This window comes from Tupaia chinensis, unplaced genomic scaffold (genome assembly GCF_000334495.1).
Source record: "Tupaia chinensis unplaced genomic scaffold, TupChi_1.0 Scaffold000459_1, whole genome shotgun sequence".
Taxonomy (NCBI): domain Eukaryota; kingdom Metazoa; phylum Chordata; class Mammalia; order Scandentia; family Tupaiidae; genus Tupaia; species Tupaia belangeri.
This window is the reverse complement of record NW_006159968.1, coordinates 1,965,284-1,979,113: the sequence shown is the minus strand read 5'-3', so window position 1 is coordinate 1,979,113 and position 13,830 is coordinate 1,965,284. Positions and strand designations below refer to the sequence as shown.

General features: G+C 48.3%; 1 protein-coding gene across 1 annotated transcript in view; it reads left to right on the top strand.

The window, feature by feature from the left end:
- TG (thyroglobulin) overlaps nt 1-13,830 on the top strand; it is a 262,258-nt gene that overhangs the window by 34,084 nt on the left and 214,344 nt on the right. Inside the window, exons 18-22 of the mRNA XM_006155527.1 lie at nt 730-942; nt 1,972-2,126; nt 4,359-4,515; nt 6,407-6,631; nt 12,810-12,959. Of these exons, the coding sequence (XP_006155589.1) occupies nt 730-942; nt 1,972-2,126; nt 4,359-4,515; nt 6,407-6,631; nt 12,810-12,959 (900 nt within the window). The remainder of the gene's footprint in view (nt 1-729; nt 943-1,971; nt 2,127-4,358; nt 4,516-6,406; nt 6,632-12,809; nt 12,960-13,830) is intronic.

The window sequence follows — 13,830 nt, the reverse complement described above, 5'->3', positions numbered from 1 at the left end:
TGCACCCCCCGTTAAGGAAAAATCCCCCCAAAAAAAAAAAAAAAAAAAGAACTACAGTACAGGCCTGGAGGCAAAGCGGGTGGAGAAGACGACACTGGAGGTGAAAGCAGGTCAGCGTGCTGTGGGTTGAGAGCCATGGCCAGCTTGGCTATGATTTCTGAGCCAACAGCAGGGACTGGACAGGACCCAGGAGCAGAAGGGCAGGGCAGAGGGCCTGGCAAGGGTCTTCACTAGCACTAGTGGTTCAGGCAGAAGAGGAGGCACGGCTGAAGGAGGACATGGCAGTTGGAATAAAGAGACATTGAGCAGGTGTGAGCCCCAGCAGAGGCAGAGATGGGACCACCTAGCAAGGCTGCCATGTTTCCACTTGGGACAGCTAACAGGCTGGAGTGCTGCTCTTTCTGGTCAGGGCCCTGATGCAGGGGCAATGGAATGGAAATGTTAACTTTGAGGAGAGACTGGTGGGTAATTAATTGGATTTAGACATGGGAGAAGCTTGAGGGCTTCTGATCTGTGCGCGTGAGTGCTCGGTGTCAATTAAAGCTGAGAGAAGAGGGACTTGTCCAGAGGGCAGAGAGGGAGGGAGCAGGCCTGGACTGGGCCCAAGAGCCCAGCGATGCAGAGGAGGGAACAGGAGGAGGCTGGTGCCATTGAAACAGGGAGGTTCGGGCAGGAGCCTCAGCCCTCCCAGTGCACAGATGCCGTTGCTGCTCTTCTCTCCCTCTCCAGGCCCACGTTGCCCACTTCCGTTCAACGTGACAGGCGTGGCTGCCGGAATCATCCTGTGTGGCACAGCCTTGGGCCCAGGGAAGGCTGCCGTCCAGCAGTGCCAGCTGCTCTGTCGCCGGGGCTACCACAGCGCGTTTCTGCTGGGGCCACTGGTGTGCAACCTGGAGACGGGACTCTGGGAGTCACAGCCACCCCCTCCTCGAGCCTGCCAGCGTGAGTGGCTCTGGGACACCTGTCCTGCCCCTCTCAGGGCTCAGGCTGAGGAAAGCAGGGTGAAAGTCTGGCCACTTCACTCCCCGCCTCCTTGAGTGTAAGGTGGCACTGAAGGGAGAGGGTCCCCAGGAGCATTTCCTCTAGAAGGAAATGCATTTCCTCTGAATCAGATGTGCTTCACGGGGCCCTGGAGTTCGGCCTTATTTGAGGCTTCCGGAGCCCCCTGCCTCTTGGAGAATTGCCATCATTCCGGCTCTTTCCTTAATATCAAGACTCAGGATAAATCTTCAGCAACCATACTGGTGACAATAGAGATGACATGCTCAGAATGCTCCTCTGGCCTCAGAGAGTGACCTTGCCCCCACCTCCAGCCTCCTGAGTCTACCTGGGCCTGCAGGGTGGATGTCTGGCACGGTGGGACCCCAGGAGCCGCTCTAGGGGGTGGTGTTAGCTCTGATGGTTGAGGGCCTGTGTGCTGTTTAAATGTCAGCCCTTCTGCACTGCAGAGAGCGCCTTTGACCTGTGAACCCAGCCAATGAGAGTGAAAGCAGGCACACTCAGCTGGGAGGCAGCACCTGGCTCTGACTGCCTGGGCACAGCCTGAGTCATGGGTCCTTAGTCCCGGTGGTTGACCACAGGGCCGCCATGTGCGATCGTGCAGGCGGTGCACTGATCAACCTTAGGGATGCTATCCACATCATCCGCGGTGGCTACTCTTAGCCTGAAAAGCTATCTGGGGTGACCCATCCATACGTGAGAGAATATAGATTTCCCAACGAGAATGTTCAGGAACCCCAAAATGTAAAGCATTTGTTTATAGGCCAAGGCAGAAATGGGCTTTCTGTGAGGGTCCTGAGTGATTTCAGAGACAGGTAATGGGGTTCTAAGAAGTACTTAGGCTCAGCATGACAGTGCAAAGTGGTAGTGCTTATGTGTTTCAAGTTAAAGGTCAGTTTGCAGAGAAGAAAGACAAGACGAGGACTGCAGGTCTGTTGTCTCTGCCTGCTGACCCCTGGTGCATGCCTGCAGGGCTGCAGCTGGGCCAGACCATCCAGACGCAAGGACACTTCCAGCTCCAGCTCCCACCAGGCAAGATGTGCAGTGCCGACTATGCGGGCTTGCTGCGCGCTTTCCAGATCTTCCTGCTGGACGAGCTGATGGCCCGTGGCTTCTGCCACATCCAGGTATGCGCCTGGCCACACATCAGTGAGGACTTGGCTTGATCTTGAGGTCACATGTCAGAGCACCTCACAACTCAGGGGAACCTGGGGTTCAGGCTCAACCCTTATCTGTTTTGCCGGTGGGCATAGTGAGGTCCCAAATGTGAACTACTTTGTCTGAAGTTAATTGCACAGCAGCAGGGATGAAATCTGTACCCACCTCATCACGGCCATTCTCTCTTTGTGATATCAAATGCACTCTGAGCACTTACTGTGTGCCTGACACTATGTATCCCTCACCATGGATAAGCCACTGTGATCCTCAAAGGGACACTATTACTATCACTGCTTCGTAGATGAGGAAAATCGAGACCAGAGAGTTAGAATATCTGACCCAGGGACACACAGCCAGGAAATGGCGGGGCCAGGCTTGCTGAGCTGAGCACAGAGCTGTGGTCACCATGACATACTGCCACCTCCCATGGAGCAAGGACCTGGGAACATGGGGTCATGGGGGCCAAAGTGTCATGATACATCCTCTCTGCACCACACAACAGGTGTGTTCCTTAGAAAACCAGCAAGGAGGTGTTATGGGTCATTCCTGGAAGGAGAATCTCATATCTCACCCAGGTAGATGCTGGACCCTAAGTATCAGACTCAGCTGTGCAACACATGGGGGCTTCGATGATGTGAAACCACAAGTGCTCACAGAAACGGTCTTGAAAAGTCACCCAACTGAATAAGTCCTTGCTCTGCTCGAAGTTTACTAAGTCAACAGGACAGCTCGATTTTGACACTTCATGTTTTGAGGAATGCAGAAAACAAAACACAGAGAGTACTGATTTTAAAGCAAATAGAATCAGTAGATTTTGTACTGTCACCCAAAGACATGCCATGATCACTGTATCACTGATACCTGTTAAGGATGGTGCTGCATGTGTCTCTGGCACCATGCTGGAAGCCCCTCAATCTCTCATCATCACCACAGCACCTGCTCGAGGGGTGTCAGCAGCCCTCGGTTTATAAGTGAACTAACTAACGTCCTCAGCAGGTAAGTTGCAATGTCTCTGCGAGCTTCCTAAGTCCTGATCTGCCTGGACTCTCATTACACCAAATTTGCTCATTCACCTATTCCATTTAGCAAATGTGTGAGCACCTACGCAAGGTCGCCATAGTTTCAGGCGCTGAGATTGTCAGAGGTAACTGAGGCCCGACAGTAGTTAAAGTGGTAAGGACAGATTGGAACCAGCAATATATGACTGCAGTAGTGAAGAGGGGCCGGTGTGAGCTGAATTCTCTTCAGCGTCACCCTTTGCCGTGGTCTGAATGTTTGTATTCCCCCAACTCATATGTTGGAAGCTTACCCCCCAAAGTTAAGAGTATTAGGAACCAGGAGTTGGGATTAAGGGAGGTGATTAGATCATGAGGGTAGAGCCCTTATGAGTGAGGTTAGGACCCTTAGAAAAGACCCAGAGAGCTCCCTGCCCTTTCTACCTTGGAGGGTTCAATGAGGAGATGGCCATCTATGAAGAGGGCCCACAGCAGACCCTGGATCTGCTGAGATCTTGATCATGAACTTCCTAGGCTCCAGAACTGTGAGACATGAATTCCTGTGGTTTAAAAGTTACCTGGTTTATGGTATTTTATTATAACAGCCTGAACAAATTAAGACACCCTTACAGGATGATGGGAAGAGGGAAAGATATAGCTCGTGTTTGACCCTGGACCCATGACCCTGTCCTCAGGCTACAGTCCTCACAGTCATCTGCTTGCTCACCCTGCCCTGAGGAACCTGCACTCCATCGATTCACTCGGTCATCACCACTCAGTCAGGCTGGGAGGAGAGACCAGGCTGCACAGCCCAGATGGAGCAGCCTGTGGAAGCTGCAGGGCTTCAGAGATGGCAGGGATGATGTCCCGATGGATATGCCTGTGACGAGGATGGTTTAGAATCAGCCAGAGTTGTTTCAGTGGAATATGGTGACTGGAATTGGCACAGATTGGGCTTTCCAGGCAGAGAGCTCTATTCTTCCTCCACTAACATCACTGTAAGCTGTGTGACCAGGGCATGTTATTTAGTGTCTATGAACCTGGTTATCCTCAAGTGGGAAAACTGGGTTATAATATCTCTCGCTCTGAAGTAGGGTTGGTGGGAGATTAAAGGAAGTAAATGAGCCAAGTTCTGGCTCCTGGTGTGAGTTCACCAAACAGGCTTCCTACTCTGGCTTTCAACTGAAAGTGTCTATTTCCATGTAGGTCAAGACTTCTGGGGCCCTGGTGTCCATTCCTGTCTGCGACAACTCCTCCATAGAGGTGGGATGTGTGACTGGAGAGCGTTTGGGAGTGAATGTCACGTGGAAATTGCGACTCAAAGACATCCCATTGGCCTCCCTTCCTGTTTTGCATGACATTGGTATGTAGTTCTACAACATGGTCTTGAAGAAGCTGTGCAGGCTCTGTATTACACTTTCCTCATCTGTTGCATGCAGCTAGTGAAGCCCAAATAACGTCCTGTGACAATCTGGAGAGAGAATTATGTGCCTATCCCACAGGGGGAGCTAGTTATGTGAGTCACTAATGATCAACAGAGTCCAGTCAATAGCTCACTAGAGTCAAATGATGTCAACAACAAGGAGGTCGATTGTGCTTTTGTAAACACTTTTTAATTCTCCTCTTAATTTGCCATGGAGAGAAGGGAGACAGAAAGTGTGAGGGAGAATGGAGCAGGGTGAGGGAGTCTCTGTTGATTTGTAATTTATGTCCCTCCCACTTTTAATTATAAAGCATCTCAGACACTTCAAACACACAATTAGGAAATGGGTGCATGGAGAGAATAGAAAGATCCAAGAAAGAGAGGTAGGACAGCTCATGAGAGCTGCTATGGTGTGCACTGGTTAGCTCTGAGCTTTCTGGTACACTAGGAAACAGCCGGAATACTTCTGACCAGAGAGTGGGAGGCATTTTGCTCTCACCATCCAGTGCCAAACAGCCTGGGTCAAGATGGTCTGGAGCCTGCCCTCTGTCCTGGAGGGGGTACTTCTGGAAAACACTACCAGGGTGTACTCAGGGAGCAGACTATACTTGTCATTTTCCAGTCCTCATGGCAACAGTGTTCTGTGTGAAAAATAACCCCCCACCACACACGCAAGCGCGTGCACACACACACACACACACACACACAGTTATGAATTAAAAATCCCTCTGTTTTTCTCTGGGGCTAACTTGGATGATATGAGTATTTTGTATTTTTAGAGAGAGAGATTTTGCTATAAGACACATGCGCTTGCTTGAGACACAGAGAGAGTCAGAGCCATAAAGCAAGAAATCACCTCCCAGCAGTTCAGCAGTAATGGACATAATGCAATCCCTTCTCCTCCATTCTCCCCTAGGGATTTTGGGCATGCACGCACACATATTCAGCCTGAGTTTTTAAGCCACCAAGTCTGGGACTCAAACCACAGTCGACAATGTCGGGGTCCAGAAATGTAACCATTATGCCATTTGCTGGTCCCTGATATGAAGCATGAAGCTTGACATGTTTACAGAAGCATGACATGTTTATCCCTGGCATATAGGTGAAACAATTGTATTGGGTCATTGGGAAAGTCATGACACATTTTTGTACAAAAAAATATAGAAAAATGCGGCATGACTTTTCTGATGCCCCAATAGTTTCAGGCCATTGACTGGCTCCTTAGTCACCTGTACTAAGAAGAATGTAAGCTGCATGCTGGGGTCGGCCCAGCTCCTGATGAAGTGCTCCTCTGCTTTCTCCCTAGGGAATACTTGGAGTTCCACAGATGGAGGCTTTCTCCGTGTTTAGCTAGAGTCTGAGGCAGGAGACCGCATTGACTCCTGAAGTCCTTGCCTCCCCGTTGGCACCAGCACATGTGTTCTCTCCTAGAGTCCTCGCCGCATTCCTGGGTATTTCCCAGAGCTGAAGTAGAGACTGAGGTTAAGAGGTGTCCAGTGCCCTGTCCAAGCTGAGGTGGATGAGTACCTGGAGAGTGCACCTGGTTGGCCACTGCAGGAGTGATGGTCTCTGTCAGCGCAGGTCGTGTTGGTCTCACAGGAAAGACAGGAGCCGTAGTCTTTGACTGCAGTCCGATTTATGTTTCTGACTCTTGTGTGGCCTTAGGCCAGTCAGTCCCCTTCTCTGGGCCTCAGTTTCTCCTTCTGTAACATGAGACACCAGATGATACCTGTGTCTCCTTTTAGCCAGGATGTTCCAGGTAGTTCTGACTGCTTTGAGAAGACAGTGGTTCTGGAAGAGACCGGTAAGGTTCTTATCCTGTGTCTTGCAGAGAGGGCCTTAGTGGGCAAGGATCTCCTCGGGCGCTTTGCAGATCTGATCCAAAGTGGTGCGTTCCATCTTCATCTGGATTCCAAGACGTTCCCTGCAGACACTTCCCTCCGCTTTCTCCAAGGGGACCGCTTTGGCACCTCTCCCAGGACACGGATTGGGTGCTTGGAAGGATTTCACCGAGTTGCAGCCACCAGCAAGGACAGTCAGGACCCACTGGTGTGCGGTAGGTCCACCCCTTCCCTGCAGACTGTGATTACAGAGCTGCATGAGGCTTTAGGAAAGGCCACTGGAGCTCCAGAGAGCAGCTACTCTGGACATAAAACATGGAGCTTCAGTTATGTCTTTAGTCAGCAAACATATTGTAAATCATCTCTTATGTATGGGCACATTAGATAGCATAGCAAAAGGTGAGCCCACTGTCAGAAGTTACCCTTTTCATTAGTTCTTAACAAATGTGGACCTAGGTCTGGGTTGCTGGCTTTGTGAAGAAGGCCAATGTCCTCCCCAGATTCTGAGTGGATATTTCTTAATCGAGAGATGGCAATATGTTATTTACCACAATTTCCAAATACTCATTTTAGCAGTCCAGGACTTTACGACTCAGGGACCATGACTCTTGGAGGAGAATTCCTTGGGCTGATCTGCCCTTGTCCTTGAAGTTCTGAAGGTCATTTTCATTGGAATGCAGTGGCAGAACTCTGGCATGAAAGCTGTGTTGTTTCCTATTGCTACTAGAGCAAATTAACACAGATTTAAGGCTTAACACAACACACAGTTTTGATGTTACAGTTCTGGGGGGTTTGAATCCTAACGTGGGTCTCAATGGGTCTCAGTGACTAAAGTCAGAGTGTTGGCAAGGCTGCTTTCCTTCTGGAAGCCCTGGGAAAATCTGTGTCATGTATTTTCCAGTTTCCAGAGGCTGCCCACATTTCTCAGTGAGTGACTTTTTTCCTTCATTGTCAGAGTCAGGAATGTGTAGCTCTCTACCTCTTCTTTTCTATATTTTTATTTTAATTTGTCAGGGGTGGTATGTACTTGTGTGTGTGTGTGTGTGTGTGTGTGTGTGTGTGTGTGGGAGAGGGAGAAAGAGAGAGAGAGAGAGAGAGAGAGAGAGAGAGAATAAGTACCCCAATGAGGAGTGGTCCTGCTGCAATCCCTTCCTCTCCATTTCTCCTTCCTGTTGGAATTTTGGGCATGCACATGTGCCCAGCTTTTCTTCAAGCCACCGAAGCTGAGATTCAAAGCATGTGGGATCCAGCTCCCTTACCCACTAGGCCACGGGCTGGTCCTAACCCTTCTTTTCTAGGCTTATCTCCTCTTGATGCTCTTTAACCTCTAAGGACCCTTGTAATTACACACAGCTGGACCATCCAGCTACTCCTTCTACCTTGAGAACAGTTGATTAGAGACTTTACTTACTTTTGTAGCCTTAATGCCCTTTTCCACGTAACCTAACACGTCCACTAGTTCTGGGGATTAGGGCATAGATGTCTCCGGGGGCCATCTTTCTGTCCTCCACTGAAACTTTGAGGATCTCATGACGAGGGGTTTCCTTTCAGGTGGAGTAAGGTGGAGAGACATTTTTATTGAGTTGAAGAGAGAGATGTTCCTCCGTATTTTTTTTTTTTTCATTATTTATATTGGTTGTAACACAGAAGCTATGTGGCCTTTCCTTTTCTGAAATCCGTGCCCAATTCTAAACTCCACATTAGAGTTGAGCTGCTTCTAAATCCTAACAGAATGAAAATGCAACCACTTCCCATGAGTATTTACAGAGGAGTTTGCAGTTTACAACATATCTTTGTAAATATTTAACTCTCATGACAGCCCCTAACCTAGTAGCTATGTGTGTGCGTGCATGTGTGTGTATGCAGAGTATCTGTGTTTGTGTGAGTATAATTATATGTGTGTGGCATATGTATATATGAGTATGTGTATGTGTGTGATTGTGTGTACCTCTGTGTGCGTACATGCATATATGCATGCACATGTGTTGTGTGCGTTGGAATGGGGAGGCTATAGGTGCCTGTTTTTGTGGCCAGCCCAGGTGGTATAACAAGGAGCCTAGGAGCTGCCCTGGAGCCCCAGCCTCAGGTGTGCTCTCAGCGCAGGGATGTAAGAAGTGAGGCAGGGGATGGGGCATTGACTCCGTGCCTCTAGGTAAGTCCTATGCCCTCTCAGGGGTCCTCCTTACGCCTTCCCCAAACGCCAGGTGCAGTAAAGGGGCTGGACTGGAAATCTGGTTCCCAGGTTCCTTCTAGGGCACAGGGCTATGAGTTCCTGACAATGGAAAGTGGAAGAGGAAGCTTAGTGAGGTGCGGGAGCGGCCTGGGAATCGGCATCTGGCATCAGGGTGATAAGAACTTTGGAGAGTTCTCCTGAAAGGCATGGTATGGGCCCCAGAGAAGGAGCTGAGTGCAGATTTCACCTGGATAAATCTCGCTCTAGAACAAAAGGCAGCAAGCTATCACTGTAGCGAGCCAGAGAGCAAATGCAGCTTCTCAGGCCATAAGGTGTTCTCCCATTCAATGACTCCATCCTCCATTGTGAGAAGAGAAACGAGGCTGTGTTCCAACACAACTTTATTTACCAAATACTGGGGTGTTGGGGAAGACTGATGCATTTTGTGTAGAAAGACAGAAAAATACATCATGACTTTCCTGACAACCCAATAGAAGGCAAGCTAAGTTTGGCTGTGGTCCTGGCTCCAGATAAACCTACATTCTGCTTTGCAACTGCTGGAGACTCTAATTCACAAAGAATTGTCAATCACACCCTTTCTCCTAGTGGTCAAGAAGGTCTGGAATAGAAGTTTCAAAAACAGCACAGGAGGGAACCAGCAGTTAGCGTAATGGCTATGTCGCTGGACTCCCACGTAGTCGATTGTGGTTCGTGTCCCGGACCAGGTGGCTTAAAACTCATGCCGGGCGCGTGTGCGTGCGTGCCCAAGATCCCGAGAGGAGAATGGAGGAGAAGGGATTGCGGCGTGACCATCCCCCCTGGGGGGTGATTTCTCGCTTTCTGTCTCTATGTCTCTCTGTCTGTCTGGCGAGCGCACGCGCCCTACAGTGAAAAATCTCTCCAAAAAAAAAAAAACCAGCACAGGAAGTCTTGGACTTCTCCAGCATCAGTGATAATATTTGTCCCTTATGAGTTTCTGATCTGCACAGAGCCCTACTAGCACTTCTGCATGTAGGGGTCATAGCTATTATACCCATTTATGGGGTATGTGGTCATACAGACTGTTAGGAAGCTGCTCTTTGGAGTAGGCTGACTAGGCTTGGGTTCCTGGCTCCAACACTTAATCACTATGGGGTCCTGGGAAGGGTTTCTTCTCACTAGGTGTCATCTGACAAGAGTGGATAGTTATGCCTATGTCACGGAGCTATGGTTTACATGCAGGAAATATCACCGTAAAGTTCATCCTTGGCTTATGGTTTTTTTTTTTTTATTAAAATCAGTGGTGCTGACGTTTAAATGCAGCTTGATCTACCTCCAAATTTTGGGTCCTGTCCATATCACACATCTCCCTTCTCAACAAGGGGATTCTTAGTAAAATCACACCCTACAATTCTTTCAACTATTCTTTTTTGGCTCTTTTTCTTCTAAAACACATCTGGGCCACAGCTGTGAAGTTACAAGGCAGGACATTGTCCTGCAAAATGAAGCAGGTTTCTGTGTATCATTTCAGGGTGTGTGTGGGGGGCTAATCTGAATGGCCCCTTGGGGGAAAGTGACTTATAGAGCCAGTGGGAATATCCACCCCCCCCATGACTCCTGTGGGCATGGTGGCCTTGATCCAGGGAGCCAGACATTTCCAGGGGAGTGAAGGCCTTGTTTATAGCTTCAGTGGGGTCAGTTTTGTTCACCTTTTTGCTTTGAAGCCAGCCATATGGCTTCCCTTTGGGATTACCTGCTTGTAGCCTTTATAGCAGGTGGATTCATTTAGGAGGATCCCAGAGAAATTGCCTGAGCTTTCTGTTTTTCCATTCTGGATGATATTAACTTTCACTTATTTACTATAAAGTCTTATAATAGAGCTAGTTCCCTATGGATTTTATTTCTGATGTAATATGCTATGTCTTGTTTTCTTCCTTCCTTTCTTCTTTCCTCCCTCCCACCCTCCCACCCTCCCTCCCTCCATCCATCCATCCCAGATTTTAAAAGATGATTCTCAGCCATACACCATTTTATATGTTCAGGGAAGCGAAAGACACAGCTCTACTTTCAAGGGACTCAGAGTCTAGTTGAGGAGAGGTGCATGGTGGACAGCTACGGCATCACATGGAAGAACCTCTTACCTCCCACCAGGCAGTAAGGAAAGCTTGCTGAGGCAGCAGGTGCTGGATGGAGTCTTGAAAGGTGAACAGGAACGTCAGCTCAGGCAGGCACAGGAGAGGGTGTGTCCCTGTGCATGTGTGAGTGCCTGCATCTGTTCTAGGGATGCTCAGATGATGAAGAATGTTCCAGAGAGGGAGATTAGTATAAAGCCAGGAGTTGCAAAGTAGTGCAGCTTTTTAGGGACAGTGCATGTGGTTTATGAGGAAAACGGGGTATGAGGAATGAAGCAGGAGACAGGGCCAGAGAGCTAGGCAGGGAGCAGGTCGGGGAGGTCTTGGGCATAGCAAAGGGCTTTGACTGGGGCACAACGGAATACAGGAGAATTGCAACTTGGAGAGTGACAGAGCCCAGTGTGGGCTAAGTAAGCCTCCTAGGGGTGAGGGGTCACTGTTTCCTGGTGCTTTTCCTCAGCAGAAACATGGCTATCACTGTTGGGGGCTGTGAATAAAGGCTGGCAGGAGGCATGGCATGACCTAAAGCTCTGAGACACTCTCCAACCCAGTTAGGCCAAACTGTCTCAGTTTACAAAGGGGGAACTGAAGCCTTTGGGGTTTCCCAGTGATTTTGTCGGAGTGATTTAGTAGAAGTGAGTACCCGGTCGCTGAAGTGGACTCAACGTCCTTGGAATGAAACCAACTGCAAGGGCAGGGTGACAACAAACAGAGGCTGTCTCATTCTGATTTTCACCAGGGTTCTTCTGGGTGGAAAAAGTTCTTGACGTCAGAGATGGAGAGAAAAGGTGGGAGGAGGTAGCACGCAGGGCCCCTGAGCACAGACACCACAGGGCTGTTCTTCCTTGCCTTCACCCACACTGTGGGCTTTGGAGTCAGGGCAATGCAGGCTGGCTGAAAAGCTTTTGTTTACCTTTAGCAAAAACTCAGGGGCCACTTCCTTGCAAAAATTAGCCCCAGTCCAGGATATAAGTGTTGGAACTGATCGTCAACAACCTGAGTCATAGGAGTAATGAAACTCACTCTCTGAGGGAGGATATTTGTTGTTGGGCAGACTGAGAAATACACTGCTCATTTCCAAGATGTGGCTTGAGTTTCTGATTTACTCAGAAATGCCAAGTACATATGCAGGCCAGAGATAGTAGCTGCTAAATCAACATCGGCGGTACTCCAGCATGGCTTTCTCATTCGTGCTGTGTTCTTGGACAGAGGGCGGTGATTGGATTGGTGGAGGAGCAAAGGCTCTGGTTTGGAGATGAATAAATGGGGTTCAGATATTGAACCCCAGTGTTCTCCATTCTAGAATGGAGATGATATTTACTCATAAGGCTGTGAGATAAAAAAGTTAAAACATATAGCACTGTGCTTGGCATATTTTATAATTTTATTTCCCCACTGTCCTTTGTGGAAGAGCATGCTAAGATGTTATGTATATCTTAAGGCTCAGCTTACTCATCTATGAAATGGGTAAAAATACTGACTCTTGGGAGTGATGCATCAATGCACAGCTCCAGAGTTTATGCACCCCTTGACACTCCATCATGCCCTTAACCATGGGATGTGTTCCCATGACAACCCAGTCTGTGGATGAGCCCTCATCTCTGGGTTGTCCTATATTTCATGCCATTTTCTCTTCTGCAAACTATGCTCTAGCTCAGTAGCTAGCTTTTATTTGGCTCTTTTGCTTTCTTATTCCATGAATAATCCAAACTCATTTCTACCTCTGGGCTTTGGCACTTGTTGTTCTGGAATTTTCCTTTCTCAGGTTTTTTTCTGGGATACCCTTCATCATTCAAGTTCAAGCATCACTTCTTTTGGGGGGGGGTTTCCTCCATTCTTGCTTCACTTTACCCATATTTTGAGTTTTGTCTGGCTCCCTCACTTCTTGCAGGTGGGTCTCTCCTAGGGAGCAGGAACTTCAGCTGCCTCCTCATAGCTGTGTCCCCGGCACACAGAGCCCAATGCACAGTAGGTCCTCAAGGGGCATCTGTTAGATGCCTGAGCTCTTGAACTAGTCTAGGGTTTTACATACCTGGTCTATTCTGGGAGTGTTACTGTAAAGAGATGTCCACTCTTTAAGGCCATTTTCCCTCTGTTTATTTTTTCCAGTTAAGTGTCCTGAAGGAAGCTATTCTCAGGACGAGCAATGCATTCCTTGTCCTGTCGGATTCTACCAAGAACAGGAAGGCAGCGTGGCCTGTGTACCATGCTCAGCAGGCAGAACGACTTTTGCCCTTGGAGCTTTCAGCCAGATGCACTGTGAGTTCTGTGGGGTCCTGCTTCAGAAGAGAAATAATGGGATCCAGCAGGCTTTATTAGCCTTGGTACTACTGGCATTTGGGGACAGCTACTTCTTTCTTGTGGGGTCTGTCCTGTGCTTGGTATGGTGTTTAGTAGCATCCCTTCCCCGTGCTGGGGTCAAAATTGTGCACCATTGAGAACCACTGAGTATACAGCACAATAATCAAAGGGACCACCATTTTTAAGTACCTATCCCCTGCCAGGCCCTGGGCCAGGCATGTTACCTGTGTTGTCTTGTTTAACCATCCAGACACCCCTTTCAGGTAAATATTATTAGCTCAATTTTACAGAAAAGTAAAGTCAGGCTCAGAGAAGGAAACCCATTGAGCCAAAGTCACTCAGCGAATTGATGACATAGCTGGTCTTTGATCTTGGTTTCATCTGATTCTGAAACTTTTGATTTCTATAATTCAGCCTTATCAGATTGAGCAGTGGAAGGTGTTTTCCATCTCTAGTTGTTACCACTGTGCAGCTCATGTCGCCTTCCTGGCCCTATTCGTGTGCCAGGACTGCACGTATGGCCTTCCCATAAGTCATGTGATTTCACTTGGCCTACTTAATTTTCACCTGGGTATTGTTGGGTTTTTCCTAGCAAGAACCCATAACTTTTCTCATTGCACATTTTCCCATGTTAGTCTGAAGTTGTTCCAATGTGAGGCATATCGATATTGCTTAATATCTGAATAATTTTTTTTAGAATATTTAGAACAGATAATTGAAAGAGATATGGTCCCTTTCTTTGATGAGGGAAGTTTCCTTGGTCGGGAGAGCAGTGTAAAAGGACAGGAATTTCAATAAAATAAAAGTAAGAGTAAGGAATTTCATAGAC